At 40.4% G+C, this 23,485-nt stretch overlaps 1 protein-coding gene across 2 annotated transcripts in view; it reads right to left on the bottom strand.

Annotated features, from left to right (window-relative positions):
• sacs.L (sacsin molecular chaperone L homeolog) overlaps nucleotides 1–19,859 on the bottom strand; it is a 53,825-nt gene extending 33,966 nt beyond the window's left edge. The window contains exons 1-2 of one of the 2 annotated variants that reach the window (XM_018247730.2): nucleotides 19,703–19,859; nucleotides 10,804–11,196 (exon numbers count right to left, since the gene is read on the bottom strand). In XM_018247730.2, the coding sequence (XP_018103219.1) occupies nucleotides 10,804–10,823 (20 nt within the window). In that variant the 5' untranslated portion in view covers nucleotides 10,824–11,196; nucleotides 19,703–19,859. Of the gene's footprint in view, nucleotides 1–632; nucleotides 1,153–10,803; nucleotides 11,197–19,702 lie in introns of those variants that run through there. The other variant, XM_018247731.2, reaches the window with a different exon arrangement.
• Nucleotides 19,860–23,485: the final 3,626 nt, after the last annotated feature.

Genomic DNA, 23,485 nt, shown 5'->3' with positions numbered 1-23,485 from the left:
GAAGGGGAAAACATTGTTTACTTCTTTGTTTTGTGAAAGTCACGTGATTTCCCCCCCCGACTTTATTCGGTTCGGTCGGGAAGAAGGATTTGGCCGAATCCAAATCCTGCTAAAAAAGGCAGAATCCTGGATTTGGTGCATCCCAAGCAAAACCCCTATTTTAGTGTCTGTGTGAGGATGAATGGCCAGAGAGCAGCTCAGCATCACAAGCAGAGATAACCCCAATGCTGCTGCTTTATCCCAGAGCACATACATCAGCCCTCCTGCAGAACAGACTCATAATTAGCTGCTGTGTAGGATAAGGATTCAATTTGGCGCATTACTACAGAGTAACTTTGCTTTCATGATAACAACTTCCTGCTGCTGTGCCCACTCCCTGGCACTGACTGATGCTCATATACAGGAGAGGCCGTGCCCCAGTGCCCAATCAGCTGCCCCCGCTGACATACCCCTTGGTCCCGTGACCCTGGTCTGTGCGACAGTCAGAGGGGGGACAGACACACTGAATGGGATGATTCCCATTAGCTACAAGCGTCTCGCAGCGCCACATCCGCCAAAATATCCCTGCGCTGACTGTCACCCCCCACATATCACTGCCCGGCTGGGCTCCATCTATTCAATGGGCTACTCACATCCCAGCTCCGATGTGTGTGCCGGCCGGGGTCCCGCTCCGGACTCCTGCAGGAAATCAGCCCCGCGCATGCGCAGCAGTCCCGCCCCGTCACATCCACACAAACCGTTAGTTTTATGAGGCAGAGAGCCGCCCAGAACTCTGCACCTTATGGTTTGCGTGTGGCGGGGGTGTGCTGTGCTGCTGAGCCTGAGCTGGTTTAATTCGCTCTTCGCCCCCCTCAGGCGACAAAAAGGGCCCCTTTCACTCACAGCCTCCCTTACACACGCAGTCATACAATGAATTGTGTCATAGCCTGGCCTAGTGAGTGAGTCAGCTCTGGCGCGTCTCTCATTCTCCACACAGTCATCTTGTGGCCTCTCTCTGTGCTGCTTGGTGCCACAATGTCAGTCAGACTAAGTGCCCATTACTTTACCAAGGCTTTAATAGACGAGCTGTATCAGGATTCAGCACTATAATGCTAAATATAATAACCCCAGATTCAGTGGTGTAACTAGATCAGGGTTGCCAGGTCTAATTTTCAAAACCAGCCAAAGTTCAGCCACAAAACTAGCCAAGAGGCACTTCAAGTAGTAGCCCAAAAATAACACAACATGTGCAGTGAAAAAAGGGTCTACTAAATGAATATATGTGAAAATACACCGTTTTCAAATGTTTGCTGTTTTGCAGATTTTAAGTGTAAAATGGGACTGATTCACCCAGGGGCGTAACTCTAGAGGGGGGGCCAGGCGGTAAAGGGGCCCATAAGGCCCTAATACATATACAATTTTAATACATATTGGTATAATAGGTCAACCTCTAGACAGTTTGGTTGCCAGCAGATTTTTGCCACAAAATTGTCTGAAATTGAGGAAAGTCGCAGGAAAATATGAGAATGCTTAAAGGACATGTAAAGGCAAAAAAAAATAAAATCCCATTTTTAATTTCTTTAAGGAAAAAGAACCCTATCTCCAATATACTTTAATTAAAAAATGTGTACCGTTTTTATAAGAAACCTGACTGTATGCAGTGAAATTCTCCCTTCATTTACTGCTGTGGATAGGAATTGTCAGATGGTCCCTAACTGCTGAGCAGGGAAACAATCATACTTATGAACAGCAGGGGGAGCCCCCGCCTTACTTCCCAGCCATGCAGAACAAAGCAGCTTTGTTTATGATGATCCCTAAGCAGCCCAGACCACACTGAGCATGTGCACAGTCTTAGTCTTGCAAAGATGTATAACAAAGTTACAAGATGATGACCCCCTGTTGCCAACTTTGAAAGCATAAATTATTTGTTTGATTAGGCTTGTGGTGCAGTAAGTTCATGTTTATATTTAGTATACAAAATGCAGCATTTCAAGCCTTATTCTATTTTAGACTTTACATGCCCTTTAAGAGAGATGATTAACTGTGATACAGAGCCCAAAATCTGGTAACTCCCGACTTCTACACGTCAGTCCCATTGCATGCTGGGTATTGTAGTCTTACATTAAGCTTGGCAGTTGGCAAATTGTTAAACAAATACTACATTACCCATAATGCACTGGGGGACACAGGCGTGGCACATTAGGGCAAGGAAAAACTTTGGCAGATTTCCAAAGTACAAACCTGTCAAAGGCCCAAAAAGTAGCCCCTGAACTAGATATTACTGGGCCCCACAGAAAATTATATTTCAGGCCCCCAAAATGTCGAGAGATTGACTTGTTTGACCAATATTTATTGAAACTGTATATGAATTAGGGCCTCATGGGGCCCCTATACCTCCTGGGTCTGCTTCCTCTTTAGGTCTGCCCAGATTTGATTCCTGAGTATAGATATGCCCAGTTCAGGGTCTATATTTTACATATATATAAATAGCGCTAACAGACTGGCAGGACTTTTAGGACTCTTACAGACGAGCATTTGAAGCTGCGCTCCCCTGCGTTCCGTTTTTATGCGTTCAGCTGCAGGGGAGTGCAGGAGTAGACGCATTCAGTTTTTTTCAATGGGGCTGTACTCATACAGGCGCATGTAGGCTTATATTAATGAGGAATTTGAAAAGCTGGGGTAAAGGTATTGGTACTGGCCAAGCTACACACCAGTAATATACAGTACTTGTAGAGTAAATACAAAGCCAATACCTATGTGATGCAGCAAACGAGGTGATCCCAACGTTTTTTGGGCAAAAACTCGAATTTATATAGGAAAAGAAATACTCTTTCAATATTTATTATACCCCAAAGCTGCTAAAAGTCAGAATCCGAAAATCAGCCATCTCAAACCTGCCGAGGTCATGTAGCAGTCATTGTCAGATGTCCCATTTCCAATTTTGTGTTTGTGATCTGCTCTGGGTTTCATCCGATAATCCCAAAAATTCAGGGTTTTTGTGGTACAACCCAAAGAAACAAGCGATTCGGGCGTCAAATCCAAAAATTTAGGATTAGTAGGATTCAATTTTTCTTTCGATTTTCTCGAGTCTTTTCCTGACCCAACCTTTTCGAGTTATTTTTTACTTCCTTGTTTTGTGACAAAAAGTCACGCAATTTCCCTCCCCACCCCTTATTTGCATATTCAAATTAGGATTCGGTTCTGCCGAATCCTGCTGAAAAAGGCAGAATCCTGGTGAATGCCGAACCGAATCGTGGATTTGGTGCATCCCTAAAAAAAAACAAAGTGTAAACTCTTAATATAAAACTGCTCCCAAGTAAAAGCAGTTGAAGTCACATAAAAGTCAGTGGGAGTTGCGCTAATCCTATTGGACTTTTTTTAACCATTCAGACTTCTAGAGGTTTTCAGGTTTCTTTTTGTTAGTAATTATTCGGAAAACTCAAATTATAAGTGGTTTTAGATATATTTGTCTTTTGTTGTGCATCATTCCGCATATTGTTTTCCGCTTGTACTTTTTATACTCTGATCTTTTAATAAATTTCGTGGCATTCGTGGTTTTAGAGAAATATAGTTTAAAGGGGTTGTTCACCTTTAAATTAACTAAGGTTATGCAGTAAAAGGCAGTAATTTTTCCCAGGAGCAGTAACTCCCAGCATCCATTCAGCAGGAAGCATTTACTAAGCACCTGTTGAAAAGTAAACATTGTATTGGTTACTGCTCCTGGGCAAACCTAGTGCCTTTTATTACATATAGGGGGTTAGTGTGATGTAGAGTGTGGAATTTTAGACTATTTGCAATTGATTTTTATTATGTGTAGTTTTTGATTTATTTCAGTGGCTCTCCAGTTTGCAATTTCAGCAATTGGATTGCTAGGGTACAAATTACCTTAGCAACCATGCACAGATTTGAATAAGAGACTGGAATATGAATAGGAGAGGGGCTGAATAGAAAGATGAGTAATAAAAAGTAACAATAAGAATACATTTGTAGCCTTACAGAGCATTTTTTTTTTTTTGCATGGGGTCAGGGACCCCCATTTGAAAGCTTGGAAGAATCAGAAGAAGGCAAATAATTCAAAAACTATATATAAAAATAGAAATAATGAAGGCCTATTGCAAAGTTGCTTAGAATAGGCTATTCTATAACTTACTAAAACGTTAACAAAAGTTAAACCACCCCTTTAATCAGACACAGAATGCAGAATATCAAGGTGGTTATTATCAAAGGTCAAGTGTTTTTTTTTTTACTTCACATTAACTTGAAACTCGAATTGTATCTTATTTAAGAAAAAACACAAATGGCAAAAAAACAGATTCTGCGAGTTCGAGTCCCGCCACCCGAAAACTAGAATTAATCACGTTTTCGGCAAAAAAAACTTGAATCACTCTAATCAGTTGCATTTTCAGGCAAAACCCTCATAAAAAACTCAAACATCAAACAGGCTATTAACATCCTCAAATGGATCAAGGGACCTCTGCCATTGACTCCTACATGACCTCGGCAGGTTCTAGATGGTGTATTTTCATATTAGAGCTTTTCCAGGGTCTGGGTGCAATAAATTTGAAATATTCAGGGTTTTTTTTCTTTAAAAAACCTTGATAACTCGAATATTCGTGGAAAATACAACTCAAACTTTAAAAGAGAAGGAAAGCTACCAAAGCAGTTTATTATTTCAATAGATTAACCACAATTGTGCAAGCTATAACACTATATTTATTCTGCAGAATGCTTTACCATACCTGAGTTAACAGCTCTAGAAGCTCTCTCTATTTGTTTAGGATAGCAGCTGCCATATTAGCTTGTTGTGACCACTTCCTGCCTGAGTCTCTCCCTGCTCACTCATAGCTCTGGGCTTAGATTACAGCAAGGAAGGGAGTAGGAGCAAACTGAGCATGCTCAAGCCCTAGCCCTGGAGGTTTATGCTGAAAACAGGAAGTCTGATACAGAAGCCCATGTGTACACAATAGAAAGAAATGTGCTGTTTCTTTTGACAGAGGACTCAGAGCAGCATTACTTTGAGGGTTTACTGGTGTATTTATATAGACCTTTCTGATAGATTTTACTTAATTTTAGCCTTTCCTTCTCCTTTAATAAATCTCCCCCATATGTCACATGGAGCACTGAATTTAAATTTCAGGCCTGGCAATATAGGTTTCTTGAAATTCATTGTAAATATATATATTATATTTACTATATATATTAGCTTTGTGGATAAGGGGTTTCCAGATAACAGATCCCACACCTGTACATTTATTATGTATTTGTTGTGCATTATCCCATACTAAGGTCTCTCAGAGACACAGAGTGTGAATGTCTCCAGGATGCCTGTGTTGGGGTTAATAGTAAAAAAACAGGGCAATTTCAGCAGCACAAAGAGAATCTCACAAAGCTGCAGCAGATGATGGAAGGATGCAGTTGGTAGCGGCTGCAGTGAATGCGGGTATGGAAAAATGACTCAGCACCTATATTTAGATTCACGTCGTGTAAAACATTGAGAACAGGGAAACAGAAAGTGTAACGTACAAATACATCCAAAGCAAAGTAACTGATATCTCAGGGATCCCCTATTGGGCCATTTTAAACATAATAGAAAATTGTATTAAACATATGTATTAACACGGGAAAATCTGTCCCAGTACAGTAATATGCTACAGCCATTCAGCAGTGACCTTTTACAGCTCTATTGTAGTTAATAGCATGATGGTTGTTGTATAGTTTAGCATGCTACATAAAGTCCATATTAATGGCTGTCTCAACTAGTTAAAGGGGAACTCCACACAGACATAAGCTTTTTGAAAAGTACACATAATTTCAAACAATACTTTGCAAAATACAATAATTAAAAAATATGCAGACTTTACATGGTTTTTAATGGTTTGGAACAGTTCCCTAAGCCTAGCCCCCTGCTGATCTGTCGGAGTACTGTGCTGAGCTGGCTGACTACTGTTATTTTGTATCAGCAGTAGTGATGTGTGGGCTGGCCCGATATCCACGAGTTTACAAGCGAATCGGGTGGGTTCGGGCCGACCTCTGTCCCCTTTTGCAGGTGACACCTTGCACTGCCGGCTTCCAACTTTTTTTTTATAGACATGCTCCTGATCACCCATTTTGGGACATCATCGGCGGGGCGGCCCAAGTCTATAAATGGAAGTCGGGCTTGGGTGGGTGGGGGTGCAGGTTGGGTTTTACCCGAACCGCACATCACTAATCAGCAGCCATCTGTCCTTAGTCTGCATCCTCCAAACCTCACAATTCCCTGCGCACGTGATTTCAATAAGGAACAGAACATCATCAGTGCAATGCATTGTGGGTTATGTAGTTCCTGCATGCTGTCTGTAAGCTGTGGAGAAGCTGTTACAATTTGTAACATCAGTGTTTAGTCCCTCCTTCCCTGCCAGGATTTCAAATGATGCAGAAAGAGAAGAACTGTTAAACAGCTGGATTTCAGCATAGAAAATGGCATTTATTCATACATTTTGACGGAACAGGTAACTGTGATGATTATATTAGGGGTTTCTGTGTTATGTGGCCTCTTTATTAAATTTTGGTTTGGAAGAGGGAGTTCCCCTTTAAAATTAAGATCTGCAGCATGGGTCTTCTATATGTAACATATAAAATAGCCAGAATGGTATCCCTCCTTTAATTTTTTCAATATGAACAGAGCATTCTGTAGCTATTGAGAGAACAAGGTATATAATGTGCCTGTGAATGTTTGCCCACGGGTAGGAAGTATATCAGCTGTTTCACCATGTTGGTATGAATGTTCCATACTGATAAATCCGGATATATATTATTTTTCTTCTGCCTGATGCACATATACTGGCTATCTAAGACTTGTATACTCTCACACAGGTCTGGACTGGAAATCAAAATAGTCCCTGGCATTCCAATTACAGGAGGGCCCAAACAGTCCCCCACCAGCCCACTAAATAGTGACTTAATATGGCATCTTACATCAGCCCTTCTGGCATTTGCCACACCCCACAGATTGCGGCACCTTTCCCAAAAAACACAAATTAAAATAGAATTTACTAAAATTTGGATTTCCTATATTTTTACAGAACTTATTTTAGTGGGTTTTTTATTTCTCTAAAATTAAAAAAAATTGAAGTGTTAAAAACCATAGTTTAGGCCCCATAGAAGTCAAAGGGAGCTGCGCTAATCCTATTGGACCTTTTCTTTAACCATTCAGATGTTTTTTATTCGGATCTTTTTAATAACTTTCATGGTATTGTAGAGAAATAGAGTTTACAGGGATACTGTCATGGGAAAAAACATTTTTTTTTCAAAATGAATCAGTTAATAGTGCTGCTCCAGCAGAATTCTGCACTGAAATCCATTTCTCAAAAGAGCAAACAGATTTTTTTATATTCAATTTTGAAATCTGACATGGGGCTAGACATATTGTCAATTTCCCAGCTGCCCCAAGTCATGTGACTTGTGCTCTGATAAACTTCAATCACTCTTTACTGCGGTACTGTAAAGGTCCCCATAGATGCGACGATTCATCTTGCCGAACGACCGATTTTAGGGAAGCCCGACCAATCCTTCGAAATTATCGTGCGGTTAGTGGTATTCGAACGATCGTACATCTTACGATTTTTCGGCCGACATCTGTCGGGAAATTGATCGGCCAGGTCAAAAAATCTTTGTCGGTCCCAGTGCAATCTCTCTATGTTTGCAGGGCCAAGCAGGCAGCTCCCCTTTGTTTTCCTGGTAAATTGGTCTTTTTAGTTGATGGTAGATTCGTACGATCGTACGATCGTTCTGAGAAGATCGTGGTCTCACGATCAGGATCTGATCTTTTAAAAATCTCAACATCTATGGCCAGCTTAAGGGCTAGTCCACACGGGGAGATAGCCACGCGTTTGCGGTCGCGGCGACAAAGCGAGGCATTTTCAGGCGACTGTTGAAAAGCGCATCGCCTCGTGTGGTTAGCACAGGCGTTTTTACATAGGCGCCCATACAAAACTGTCGCCTGCGCCGGTCGCGGCGACTGGCGCGGCGCTTTGTCGCCGCGACCGCAAACGCGTGGCTATCTCCCCGTGTGGAATAGCCCTAAGTTGGAGTGATATCACCCCCTCCCTTTCCCCCCCCAGCAGCCAAACAAAAGAACAATGGGAAGGTAACCAGATAACAGCTCCCTAACACAAGATAACAGCTGCCTGGTAGATCTAAGAACAACACTCAATAGTAAAAACATGTCCCACTGAGACACATTCAGTTACATTGAGAAGGAAAAACAGCAGCCTGCCAGAAAGCATTTCTCTCCTAAAGTCCAGGCACAAGTCACATGACCAGGGGCAGCTGGGAAATTGACAAAATGTCTAGCCCTATGTCAGATTTCAAAAAAAAAATTAAAGGGGGGAAGAAATCCTAATGGCTAAGAAATCATCTACCTTCCAGATATAGTGGATAAAAGAGGAGATCAGTACCAGCATTTGTCTACATGCAAACTGCCATCCATTCTTGCAGATTCAGTGAGTATATACAGTCGGTGTGCACTAGAATTAACTGTACCATAAGGGCAATATCTGTGTTTTTTTAAACCAGAACCAGATCAGTTACAGGTTGTACTATAAGTAGAGTAGCTTAGGTATATTTGTAACAGGACCTGGTATAAATAGCTATAGGGGCACCATAATCTCACTCTGAACCAAATAGTATTTGCTATTGGGTTTCTTCTCCCCTTCCTTTCTTGTTCCAAATTTGTCTTGAAGGCAAGGTGATGCCTGGATTAAACATGTAGCTCTATAAGGGAACATCAAGGAATACGAGAAATCCCAGACTCTCTCGATTTTTTCGGGGTTTTTTTCAGATTTTCAGGCTAAACTCACTGCACCCCACAATAACTGCAAATTAAGGTTGGTGCCTCTCCCATTGACTTATACAGGACCTCGACAGGTCTGAGATGGCAGATTTTTGTATTCTTGCTTTTTGCAGCATCGAGGTATAATAAATCTCAAAAAATTCTAGGGTTTTTTTGCCAAAAAAAGGTAGATCACAAAAATTTGATGTTTAGCAAATAACCCCATATATCTATTGGACTATTTTTATTCACAGAATTATATTTTCTGATTTTTATACGCAACATTTATTTTACTAGGTCTCTTTATACAAAGCTTCATTTCCACTGAGTCTATTTATACGCAGAATTACATTTACTGGGCCTTTTTTATTAGGTCTTTTATACACAGCATTTACCATCATTTAGGTAAGTATGGGGCAGATTTATCAAAATTTCAGTTTAGAGCTTACTGAATAAAAACTCATCCACGTTGTAAACCTATGGGATTTTTAGAACTGTATTTATCAAATGGCGAATTCTAACTTTCACCCTTTGATAAATATGGTTCTAAAAAAATTAATAGACTGGGGGTGAGTATGAATCTGTCCCTTTATACCTAACATAAATAGATTTGAATATGGAGATACAGTTTTTCTTATTGGCCTTTTCGTTGAAATTTAGTTGATGGTAAGAATAATCAATGTAGCTATACAAGGCAGCAATTTCCTTAGATATTCTCTGTTTTGATCATTATAATTAGAGGTCAGTTACCATTGATCTACTCATTTGGCCATGTGCTAAAAGGAAGTGGGAGGCAGCTATGGCATTTGTCAATTTGTACTTTTCCTTGTTTGCTGATGTAACCAAAACACCGATGGAGGTGTCAGGGGGCCTATCGGTTTCCAGCGGGAGTAGTCAGGACTGAGGAGGAAGCTTCGGGGGTAAAAGTTCAAGGTACAGGCAAGGGTTCAAGAATAAAGCAAAGGCGGTTTCCAAGCAGAGATCAAAAGACAGGCAGGAAGTAGCGTTAAAGTTCAGGCAAGGTCAAGTCCAGTAATCAATCCAATAATAATTAAGAAGCACCCAGGAACCTAGAAGACAGAACCTTTACTTGAGCATTGAACCGGGGTCCTGGGCGTCCTTTTATTTGAATTTGGCACCGGTTTGTGATGTCATCGTGCTGGCACCGATTTGTGACGTCATCGCGCTGGCGTCTCCGCTACCCACGTTGTAGCTATGGGCGCCGCCATTTTGGATTTCGCCGTCAAGGGGAATAGACGCGCCAACTGCGTCCGGCGCTCGTGACAGGAGGCACATTTATCCAGGGTCGAATTTCGAATTCATGTGAGTCTTTTAAAACTCCCATAAACTCTCATAAACTTGAAATTCCACCAATCGAAATGTATTAATTAAATCAAATCAAATTTTCTCAGCTCGGACAAATTTGATCAACCCCAAAACTCTAATCGAATTCGATTTGAATTAGAAAAACTCCAAATGAATTTAAAAAAAACTTGATTCAAACTCGAATGTCAGAAAGGCTGCAAACATCACCAAAATGATCCCTGGACCTCTTCCATTGACTTACATTATACAGCAATTCTGCAGGTTTAAGGTGGCGAATAGTCGAGTTCGAGTTCTTAAAGGGCCAGAGTATGATAAATCTCGAAATTGAATTCTAAATAAATCTCGAATCCAGTTTAGATTCGAATTCGAATTTTCACTTCGACCCTTAATAAATCTGCCCTGTGGTGTGCCTAAGTAAATAGAATTTTCTGTCTGGACATGCTGTTATCCAGTGGAATAATAACAGTGTTCTGCTATCTAAACCGCCTTCCAATGGGCCCATACTAGAAAGAATGATTAGGCAGAAACTGAACTACAGCTGAGATGATGGAGGATGGATATACCTATGGTCATTTATGTCTCTTCCACAGTCTTTCTGTCACTCTATTTATTTGGGATTTAGTCTATTGTGTGCCTCTGCTGAACTATTGGGAAAAAAAACTTCAAGAACCAGCAATGCAAATATTTACCTTGTATCCACAGGATCCATTTCCTAAATAGTGTGGCCCTTGAATGGGAGGAAGGCATGCAGATGGTGGGTTTTGTTAGTTCATGATTCCAGAGTCTGGACCACCAAAAAGTCCAATCTTTGTTATTTTTCTGAATAAGCGTCACATCCGTGGATTCTATTCAACTCTCTACAAGGAACACCGGCCTTTCCTAAAATAAGACAAGAAGCACCACCAAAGACGTGATGTATCCTTTTCCCAGTTAAAATATTTCTTGAGATACTAATACAGGATATAATTCTGGGTGTTGCTTTTTCCTTCTCTGTCAAGTGCGGCCGTTTCAGAAAAAGAATGGTATACTTATTTTTCTTGTCTTTCATCATTGGCTTCCTCAACACAGCAGCTGTACACCATCTAAAACAAAGACAATGCATTATAGGATGAGAACAGAACGGCACAGACATAGCACTTCCATGGCTTAATTTGTCTTCGGGAGAATATGAACTGTTTTTGTCCATGTTCTATAGGATTATTTTTTTAAGATTTCTTAAAGCTTTCTTTAAACTTCAATAGGAAAGGTGAATAATAAAAGAAAAATGGAGAGAAAAGGGCAGTCGCGGAAATTTCATATACACTGACATGATAGCAAATGTGGAATTGCAAATATTTTGAAGCCTAAACGTATAGAGCTTATATTGACCTTTGTTGCCCCATCCAGTGAATGTTGTCTTATTTTAACCAACACTCCAAACAGTCCATTTTACCAAACAAGTACAGGTATGGGACCTGTTATTCAGAATGCTTGGGACCTGGGGTTTTCCAGATAACTAATCTTTGTAATTTGGATTTTCATACCTTAAGTCTACTAGAAGATCGTTTAAACATTAAATTAACCCAATAGGCTGGTTTTGCTTCCAATAAGGATTAAACTTAGTTTGGATCCAGTACAAGATACTGTTTTATTATTACCGAGTAAAAGGAAATAATTTTTTAAAATTTTGATTATTTGATTAAAATGGAGTCTATGGGAGACGGCCAACCCGTAATTCTGAGCTTTTTGGATGATTGGTTTCCAGTTAACGGACCCCATACCTGTACATGTTTAACCTATGTATTAATCTGATCATACAGTATTGTAGCTAGGTACAAGATTTAGGCTGTTTTGCCAGTCCAGTGGGTTAGAGCATTTTAGTCAATCTGGCAGAAATAAATGATGATATCTGTTAAGGCCCAGTCGGCAGCTTATTGGCCTGTGTGTGGGGCCATCTGACAGGCTTACCCAATCGTTTCTGGCCGAAAGTCGGGCAGATCTTGATCGGGCAAGTCAAAAAATCTGGTCGAAACATGGCCGCATCTGTGCGTCTATGCGTTCTCGCAATCCGACCGCCCGTATCGGATCCATTATGATCCGATCATTGGGCCCTAGGACCCACGATCGGATCTGCCCGATATTGCCCACTTCAATGTGGGCATATCGGGGAGAGCGGATCTCTACGTCTATGACAACCTTAAGTTTACAATCAATCTGACAATAATGAACTATAATAAAGAACTATAGTCACAAAAGATTATATTCCCAGCTGGTGTTTGTACATACACGGGCAACCCGCTGACCAATTTTTCTTATGGACCATCATATTTCCAAGATGGTAGTCTCCATCATTCTTTATGGCAAACAATTGGTCTAATGACCATATATTGGCTATACAATAGCATGGCCATCTTTAGAGTACAGGAAGTCCTCGAGTTGCATACACTGACTTCCATACAACTGGGGCTATTACAGTAACATACTGGTGTTTGCTTGACTTTTATTAGCATTTAGCTTTAATAAACCACCTGCCCCAATCCCCTCTGGCATTTGTTGTCTACTGCAGAGCACAGAAAGGTAGAAATAAATACTATGTTAAGAAAGACATTGTATATGTTTCAAGATACAGATTCAACAAACCTACAGACCCTATCTCTTACTTAACCCGGGCGATGCCTGTACAGTATTTTCTTATTAGTCATAAATTCTGTATTACAGGGGTTGTTCACCTTTAAAGTAACTCTTAGTATGTCTGAATAAGAAGGCTAATAATTCAAAAAATGAAAGACAGTTGACAAAAGTTGCTTAGAATTAGCCATTTTATAACATACTAAATATTAACTTAAAGGTAAACCCCTTTAAAGAACACAATCCAATTCAGTGCAGAGATATTTTTAGTGTTTTAAAACCCTTTCCATCATAGTCCTGACAATGTTGCCCAGGAGATAGTAAATCTGAAAAGAGTATTACCCTAATACATACGTAACTGGTCTTTCCAGAGTTTCCAAGAGGAAGGAGTTAAAGGATCCACTATGGACTGAATCAGTGATGAGGGTTTGGCTATATCACTAAACTTGACTGTATTTATTGTTAAATATATTCTATATGTCCCCATATAAACTTGTAACAAGTGTGTGTGATTTTTAGACACCACCACAGAAAAACTCACCCACTTTCTATCAGGGTCAGACTGGCCCGGTGGAACACTGGGAAAAAACCTGGTGGGCACTGGCCCTCATGGGCCCCCGCGGGTCCAGACCCCCTCTCCCGATCTCCTGGCCCTACAAAAAACAATTTGGGGCGCTGTGCAGCACCGTTCGCTTGGCTCCTTTCGCGCATTCGTGCGCTCCTTTTGAGCATGCGCGGCATCGCAGTAGGGGGTCCGGAGGGGGGCACTGGGCTTTCTATTCATTCCAATGGGACTTTTAGAAGCGTATTTATCAAATGGCAAACTCTAAATCTTACCCATTCATAAATACGCTTCTAAAATCCCATAGGAATTAATAGAAAGTGGGAACGTTTTTCTGTGGTTAGCTCTATTTTCAGACTTTTTATAAATCTGCTCCTAGGTGAGATGATCAAACAAGGGAATCTTTCTCTGGACCAAACTAGCATGATTGAATTATCTGTCTCCTGATCCAACTATTGCATCATATAAGGGGCCTTTGTAGAGGACTGCACCCACCACTCAGCTGTATTTTTTTCCACTCTAGCTAATATCTAAGTATAATAATTATCATGGAGCCCCATACACAGGGCCAAAAGGTCAGCAGCTTTAATCCAGGTTATAAGAATATGATATATAATGGTACTGAATGCAAATGGGAAACTACTGGACTAGTACAATCCAGTAGAGTTAAGATTCACCCATTCCCTAAAGACACTGTCTGTCTACTTATTTCTCTTTTTCTTATTCTTTGTAGCAATCGCAAAATACACTTTTTTTGATTTTTCAATCTGTTCTTTCTATAACAGTTCATCTGCTGAACAGATTGTCCTAGAAGATCCATGCAGTAATACAGAAGGCATGTGTGCGTACAGTAAGTAACATATATCAGCCCCAGACAGATCAGGAAGAAATGCAGCAGATGGTTCTGCCAGAAGTGTCTATATGAAGTGCTTTTCATGCCTTTGCTCTTTCTTTTAATGTGTATTGAGCTATAAGTTGTCCTGTACAAAATGTATTTATATGTCTCTGCCATTACTGTATATGTCAAAGGGTATTGTACAGATGTATTATACAAAAGTTCAGTACTAAAGTTATGGTATAATCGCGAAAATGAAAATGTAATATAATCTTCCTCATACTGAAGTAAGAAACTTTCTAAATACTAAATCAATTAAATATTCTGCATTGTTTCTGAATTAAACAAGTTTATCTTCTCTATTCCTCTCTCAGCATCTGTTTCTCTTAATTCTGTCTTCATGCAGCAGTTGGGTGTCAGATGAATGATCTAATATATCGCATAGGGGCTTTCTTTCTTAGGAGATGTATTAGAACTCACTCAAATAACTGATTCCAGTACAAACAAAATCTAACAAAATAACTGCCTTTTGAACAAATCCTGCATGTAGAGAGACATTGGGGCAAATTCATCAAGGGTCGAATATCGGGGGTTAATTAACCCTTGATATTCGACTGGGGAATGAAAATCCTTCGACTTCGAATATCGAAGTCGAAGGATTTTGCGCAAAAACTTCGATCGAACGATCGAAGGAATAATCGTTCGACCAAAAAAGTTAGCCAAGCCTATGGGGACCTTCCCCATAGGCTAACATTGGGTTTGGTAGCTTTTAGGTGGCGAACTAGGAGGTCGAAGTTTTTTCTTAAAGAGACAGTACTTCGACTATCGAATGGTTGAATAGTCGAACGATTTTTAGTTCGAATCCTTTGATTCTAAGTCGTAGTCGAAGTAGCCCATTCGATGGTCGAAGTAGCCCAAAAAACACTTTGAAATTCAAAGTTTTTTTACTTCGAATCCTTCACTCGAGCTTGGTGAATGGGCCCCATGATGTCTGGTGATTTTAATAGAGTTCTAATACATCTTCTAGACAAAAGCAGCCCCCTTATAAGATATATTGGATCATTCATCTGACACTCAATTCCTGAATGAAGACAGAATGAGGAGAAACAGATGCTGAGAGGAATAGTGAAGATAAATTTGATTATTTCAGAAAAGGTACAGAATTTTTAATTGATTGTATTTAGAAAGTTTCCTATTTCAGTATGCTGAAGCTTATATAATTTCGTGATCGTTAGTGAAAGAATGTTAGCTAGGAGGTATTTATTCCCTACTGTATTTTATTTTAATATATAGCTTATGTATAATCTAAGGCCAATGGCAAACAAGGCTGTTTCTCCACCTGGGTTCTACGCAGGCGGAGAAACAACCTTGTGTGCCATTAGCTTTAAGTGATGTGAAACAGGGGTCAAATAGGCGCTTTCTAGGACAGATTAACTTAAAGGGGAATAAGGCTGGAGTCCTAGCCTTATGACTATCCCCCTCCTCAAAAAAACAAGATGAATAATTAAAACATTAGCAGACAACAGTTGGTCAATGGACCACCACCTGGTTTCACAAGTGTCCTTGCGTCCTTGACTGGCGGTGAGCAGCAAAAGGAACTTCTCAGCACAATCTCACTACTGAAGAACATGCTATAGAAAATCCCAGAAAAGCAAATGTTTTTCATTACCCACAGCAGGGGAAACTGATATATATATATCAGCCATATGATATACAGTAATCTGTGGGAAAAGGCAGTAGCAATGATATAAAGGTGGCACTGCTAAAAAAAAAAAAGACTTTGCAGTCACAGTGTTCTGTGCATGTTGCTGAGGAATGGGATGGGCACTGTTATGTATGCAGGGACAATGCAGTGAAGTGTACGGTACAAAATCACCTCTATGCTGTCCACTTCACTGACAATAATAGGATTGGCAAAGGTTTAGTTCATATATACCCCCCACCAGGGAAACTAGTCCTGCAACACACAAGAAAGGGTAAATGGGCGATAATTTCTATGCAGGACCATTTGTCTAACCATCTTGGATGTCTGAGAGACTGAAAAGTCTGGTTGTCATTTGCTGGTTATTATCGTCCTAGTACAGGTATGGGATCCATTATCCGGAAACCCAATATCCAGAAAGCTCAAAATTACGGAAAGGCTGTCTCCCACAGACTCCATTATAATCAAATATTCCAAATGTTTAAAAACATTTCCTTTTTCCCTGTAATAATAAAACAGTAGCTTGTACTTGATCCCAACTAAGATATAATTAATCCTTATTGGAAGCAAAACCAGGCTATAGGGTTTATTTAATTGTTGCATGATTTTCTAGTAGACTTAGGGCTCTTACTCACTGGCGTTCTGACCTGCACTCCCCTGCGTTCCGTTTTTTGGCGTTCAGCCGCAGGGGAGCGCAGGAATAGACGCATGTCATTATTTCAAATGGGGCTGTACTCACTCAGGCGCGTGTAGGCGCCAAACGCAGGTTGAGACGCAACATGCTGCATTTTTCCTGCGTTCGGCGCCTATATGCTCCTGAGTGAGTACAGCCCCATTTGAAATAATGACATGCGTCTATTCCTGCGCTCCCCTGCGGCTGAACGCCAAAAAACGGAACGCAGGGGAGCGCAGGTCAGAACGCCAGTGAGTAAGAGCCCTTAAGGTATTAAGATCCAAATTACGGAAAGATCCGTTATCTGGAAAACCCCAGGTCCTGAGCATTCTGGATAACAGGTCTCATACCTGTAGCAGTATCATTTATAAAGCATTGCACTAACAGCAGATGAACACTAGTAGAATGAATGAGCATAAAGCGTAAGTAAAACTTATAATGGGGCTGATTTGAACATAGATGTGATTGAAAATATCAACTAGGGAGCAGTACCATCAGTTTCACCAGTCTACAAAATTTAGAGAATTTGCGCAAAAGGCAGTTATTTTGTTAGATTTTGTTTGCATTGGAATCAGTTATTTAAATGAGCTTTAATAGATCTGCTAGGAAAGGAATCCCCCCCTATAAGATTTATTGGATCTAACTGTCAATGAATATCTGACACCCAACCTGCATGAAGACAGAATGAAGAGAAACAGATGCTGAGAAACGATGCAGAATATTTAACTGATTGTATTTACAAAGTTTCTTATTTCAGTATGACAAAGCTTATGTTAAATGTTCCCCTTTAAGCTGACCATACACTTAAAAGATGCATTCAGTTGATTATGCAAAATTATGGCCATAGGCATGTATGGCGTTGTGCGTCAAAAAAAATAACTTGCGTCAAAAAAATGTATGGGCGTTTGACAAAACGAGTCAAATCCGGCCAAGCCAATTTGGAAGCTTTTATCTGCCCGTGTAGGACCAGCTTTAGAAAATGAAAGCAAAAGCTGGCAACTGCACTTGCACATGTTTGTAGATAAGCCCTGTGGTGTATACTAGTATAGTAAATACCATCATGATCTGTTTGCCCAGAAACCTGTTATCCAGAAAGCTCCAAATTACGGAAAGGCCGTCTCCCATAGACTCCATTTCATCCAAATAATCCAGATTTTTAAAAATGATTTCGTTTTTTCTCAGTAATAATAAAACAGTACCTTGTACTTGATCCAAACTAAGATATAATTAATCCTCATTAAATAAACTGTTGAGTTTATTTAACGTTTACACGATTTTCTAGTAACCTTAAGGTATGAAGATCCAAACTACAGAAAGATTGGTTATCCGGAAAGCCCCAGGTCCAAGCATTGTGGATAACAGTTCCTGCTATAACAGGTCCTGCTGGCACCGACTCCTGAAACAATGTAGTAGAAGTCAGATCGTTAGCAGACTGGAGAACACTTGACTTCTTGAACATTATTTCAGTAGCCAGAGAACTGAAAGGCACAAACAAACACTGATTTCCTTTTTCTCTGTAATAATAAAACAGTAGCTTGTACTTGATCCAAACTAAGATATAATTAATCCTTATTGGAGGCAAAACCAGCCTATTGGGTTTATTTAATGTTTACATGATTTTCCAGTAGACTTAAGGTATGGAGATCCAAGTTACGGAAAGAGCCTTTATCCAGAAATCCCCAGATCTGGATAACAGATCCTGAGCATTCTGGATAGGAAGGGTAAAATGGGTAATCATTTTTATGCAGGATCATTTGTCTAACGATCTTAGATGTCTAAGGGGCAGATTTATCAAAGGTCGAGGTGAATTTTCGAATGAAAAAAATTCGAATTTCGAGCTTTTTATTCTTTGTGTACTACGACTAGGGAATAGTCCAAAATTCGATTAGAATTTGAAAGTAATGCAAAAATTCCAAATTTATCATGTTCTGTCTCTTTAAAAATTCTACTTCGGCCATTTGCCATCTAAAACCTGCGAAATTGCTGTTTTAGCCAATGGTGGACCTCCTAGAACCTATTTGGAGTCAATTGGGGAAAACCTTCGAATCAAATTCGATCAAATGCGATATTCCTTCGATTCGTACGATTCAAATTCGGCCGAATACAGACCTATTAGATCGAAAACAGACCTATTCAACCAAACAGAACTTCGACTTAATTTCGGTTGGTCTTTTTGAATTCGAATATCGAAGATTTTTCAATTCGAAATTCGACCCTTGATAAATATGCTCCTGTGAGACTGAAAAGTCTGGTTGTCATTTGCTGGTTATTATTTGCCTATTATAAGCCGTATCATTTATAAAGCACTGCACTAACAGCAGATGAACACTAGTAGCATAAATGAGCATAAAGGAGCATTCTGGATAACAGGTCCCATACCTGTATTTGCCTGGCTGTTTATATTCCGTGCCCTGCTGGCACCGACTCCTGAAACAATGTAGTAGAAGCCACATCATTAGTAGTCCTGGAGAACACTTGACTTCTACTTGTACATTATTTCAGGAGCCAGAGAACCGAAAGGCACAAACAAACACTGCAATTACATTTACAATTAACGTCAACCCGCAGCACTGTTAGAACCTGTGAGCCAAAAGTATTTTATTATTGACGGCTGCTTGGAGAGATGGACAACATCACGGTGTTAGTTACCCACATTGTCTAATATTAGAAGTGAGCTCTCTATGAACACAGGCATGAAAAGAATTTAAACAGGCTAGCAAAGGCCATGAGTGAATTAGCAGTGCATATATATATAGAACAGTAACAGCAGAGTCCTATTGGGTACTGCTAGCTATATCTTAAATTAGCAGCATCCCCTATAGAGAATATATCATGAAAAAACTCCATTTGGCTGCTGTGCTGTAATCGAATATCATGGCTGAGAACAAGGACAAGGCAGGGGGTGACAGATTATAGTGTTCTTGTAGTGCAATATGAATGTCGGAAAGAAGCAGGTACCATAAGATCTGGTACATCTCTACCCTGTGCTGCAGAAATGATGTAAGGGATGGGAAAGTGCAGATCTGCATCTGTAAGGGATGGATTCATGTACACCCTCTTCCTACTTATCACTGATATGCCAAATAAATATGAAATATAATATAATCCCTAAATAAGACACAAAGCAGATCAGTTTAACTAGTGACCATACCAAGTTTTACATGCCATAATTAACATACATACAAGAGCAGACAGGACAGAATACTTACATTGAGCACTCTCAATCTCAATGCCCCACAAAGCTTTGTTGCAATTCTGTAAGTAAGCTTTTTTCCCTATGTAGAAGGAAAGTGCTCCCGGGGATTTATTCCTGTCCCCAATGTATAGTCAGCAGGTTTCTCACATAATGCTGGGAGGCGAGTGCTGCAGCCTAAACGTATCCAAACAAGTCCAATGCAGCAGAAGCTATAGCTCCCCCTCCTTGCATAGCCCTTAAAGGGACACTAACATCGCAGTTTCCAAATCACCAAAATCTCATTTAGATGCCACTGATATACACTGATGACTCTTTATGGCAATTTGCATAAAATGGTGACTTTGCTTCCTATTTCAATTGCCATGCTCTATTTTAGGAGAAAACGTTCTGCGCGTGTCAGTAGTGTTCAACTTCTATATTACATTTTTACAAAAGTTTAACAAAAGGATGTGACTTTGTGGAGAGAAACCCGACGGGAGAACGTGGGGAACGTGCCGATAATTGACCATGAGGGTTTAAATGTTTTTGATTCTGGAGGAGAATGAAAATTTTTCAAAATTTCGAAAAGCCTCAATGAATGTGAAAAAACAGACCAACAGGAACATTGTTGCAAGGCAAAAAAATAGGATGTTTAATTTATCAGCCCTAGTTCCATTACTATAGGGCAGGGATCCCAACCTCTTGAACCTGTGAGCAACATTCAGAAGTAAAAGGAGTTGGGGAGCAACACTAGCATGAAAGATGTTCTTGGGGTGCCAAATAAGGGCTGTGAATGGCCATTTGGTAGCCCCTATGTGGATTGTCAACCTACATTGAGACTCTGTTTGGCAGTACATCTGGTTTTTATGCAACTAAAACTTGCCTCCAAGCCTGGAATTCAAAAAAAACTCCTGCTTTGAGGCCACTGGGAGCAACATCCAAGGGTTTGTAGAGCAAAATGTTGCTCACGAGCTACTGGTTGGGGATCACTGCTATAGGGTGAAACAGAACCCACTCTTACATGTGTCCCACAATACCCCTTTCATTTAAATGGATCACTGGTGCACAGGGGTATGGGGCCACGATTGTGGATTGTGGGAGGCACCCACTGGGTTGAGTAGTATGTGGTAGGGCCGGTGATCCCAAGTTATGCCCCTGATCTGCAACTTGGTTGCTGACATACTCACACCTGCCAATTCAGATTCTTTAGGGGTCACCCTGTTTTGCACACCCCTCACCTGAACTAGAGCGCACCAGGCCCCCCTGCAGAAAAATCTTCAGAGGAGCCGATTCTTCCAACCACTTCCTGTCCCACCTCTGCCCTGCCTCCACCCCCACCCATATCCTGCCTCCATCCTGCCCTGATTCCGCCCCCTCGCTCTCGACTTGCTTCTGCCAGTAAAAGAGCAGCTGGGGTATTTTTTATTAGCTATAAAGGAAGCAGACCCCACAGTCTGTGCCCCCATGTGACTGTGGGGTCTACATTCTCTATAGTTACCCACTGCTATTGGCTCCTACACTGTTCCAAACTTGCCCATCATTAGGCCAGTGACAAATGCCAAAAGTGGGGCCAAATTGCTGAAAATGCCAATTTGCCTGAAATTACAAGAGCAGTAGAGCAGCCCAATCTTTCAGCTTTAAAGGTAAACTATACTATGTAGGTCTCAATAAAAGCCTATTGCATAAAACATCTCAAATGTAAAAACCTGCTTCATATAAAGAAACCATGTTCATAATAATATACTTTATTAGTAATGTGTGCCATTGAGTAATTCTAAATAGAAAAATTGCAATTTTAAGGCAATTTAAGGCAACTAAGGGTTTCCCCCTGGGATCATACAATTCACAGAGCACACAAACAAACCAAGGGCACGCATACTACATGTTAGGTTACATGAGCCAATTAATGGACAAAGTTCTGTCTTTTGTCCTCACACTCCACACACTGTTTTGTAGGGGAGAAGGTTTTCCTTTAAGCATGTTCATGCAATTCACATGGGAACAGTAGAATGACTACAAGGGCAGACCCTGAGTCCTGAGGGCTGGAAAGGGGAGAACTTGCATATGTCCCACAAGCCCCTCTACATTTACATCAAGCTGTGGTGTGGGCTGGGTAGGGGTCAAGGGGCCTAAGGAAGGACAAGTCATTTAACAACATGCCCCAAAATCTCCATTGATTGTCATACAATTGTTCAGTGGGGTACAATGTCACAGTAATAACCACACAATAAAAAAGGAAATCTACAAGCCTTTGTTCAAATATATTCTCTTTGATCTCTATTAGTATCACATTTCATACAGTCCTCCTGATATTACCTTCAGTAGAAACAGAGTGGCACCACACGACCTTCTGTGAGTGCATGCCCAGTCTATAGTAAGGGAGTTCATTACAACTAAGCTGGCACCATTGCATAAAACTAAAAGGCACCATGCAGTGTGTTTGTGTTATGTTGGAAACCCCATATTGTACATCTCTTGTGTGAGTTCCCATTCCCTCCTGGCACCTCTCCTATGGATATAACACAAAACATGGCTGATAAGTGCTGATTCAGGTCCTTGTGTGGGAACGAAACTTCATCACACGTTGTACTGAGCCACGTACACATTACTGCTGCAGGCACATTCTATTCAGCGTCTAGCCTTAGGAGAGAGAGACAAATCATCTGCTACTGCCTCCTTTTTCTTTAAACAAAAGGCCACATTCACCTTTATCTTTTGGCTAGAGTCTCTAGCAGAGAATAGTGAAATGCTTCACTTGTTCAAGGGGATGTCCAATTTTAGATCAATATTTAATAAGTAGAAGATATTGGAAGCACTAGCAGATGTAGCAATGAATAAATGTATTTAAGTGTCACACAATCCCCCACATCTCCTTGATCCGTCGTCAGGATATATATATATATATAATACACAAAAGCCATCAATATCTTGTAAATTATATCCTTATAAACGGTGAGTTCCGATGTCATCAGTTATAAACGGTGAGTTCTGATGTCATTTCTGTCACATGACTCACTGAAACTTTATATTAAATAAAGTACCCCCAGTTGCAAAATATGAGGATATTAGAAGTTACCTCGGAGTTCCATGACCTGTATACCTTCGGTCTCATGTTTTTATATGGTCATAAAACTCCTCGGTAACTTATAATATCCTTATATTTTACAAGAGGGGGTACTTTATTCACTATATATTTAATAAGTGATTAACCTGTTCTAAGATACTGTTCATAAACTTCATTTGGTCTTCATTATTTATTTTGTATGGTTTTTTGATTTGGTTTTTGTCCTTATTTGTTAATTTAAGATGAGAATCTGTAGTCACTGACCCGAGCAACAGAAACACATATGGACTGTGAAGGTTCATTTTTAATGGCATCTTTTCTAAACTGCTCTGTTGCTGCTAGAGTAATGAAGCCAAGCAAGCATATAGTAGTTGAAAATGATAATTAAAAGCTCAAGAGCAGAAAAAGGGAAATATTTAAACTACCAATTGTAGTGTGTGAATATTTAGGGCAGAGACACACGCTCAGATTCGGGGCAATTTAGTTGTAAATCGGCTCTTCTTCAGGGTGATTAATCTCCCTGAACTGATTCCCGCCGACTAGAACCTAAATCGCCGGCAAGATGGCACAAAGGAGCATTTTGTTTTCCGAAGTCGTCCGAAGTTTCCTTGTGAGGCAACTTCGGGCGACTTCGGAAAATGAAGCACACCGATTGCTATAATGTAAATAGCCAGCAGGATGGCAGTTCGGGGAGATTAGTTGCCCCGAAGAAGAGGAGATTTGTCCCTGGGCGACTAATCTCCCCGAATCTGA

This window comes from Xenopus laevis, chromosome 2L (genome assembly GCF_017654675.1).
Source record: "Xenopus laevis strain J_2021 chromosome 2L, Xenopus_laevis_v10.1, whole genome shotgun sequence".
In the NCBI taxonomy this organism is placed as follows: Eukaryota; Metazoa; Chordata; class Amphibia; order Anura; family Pipidae; genus Xenopus; species Xenopus laevis.
Note: the sequence above shows the minus strand (reverse complement) of the source record. Positions and strands in the feature narration are given on the sequence as shown.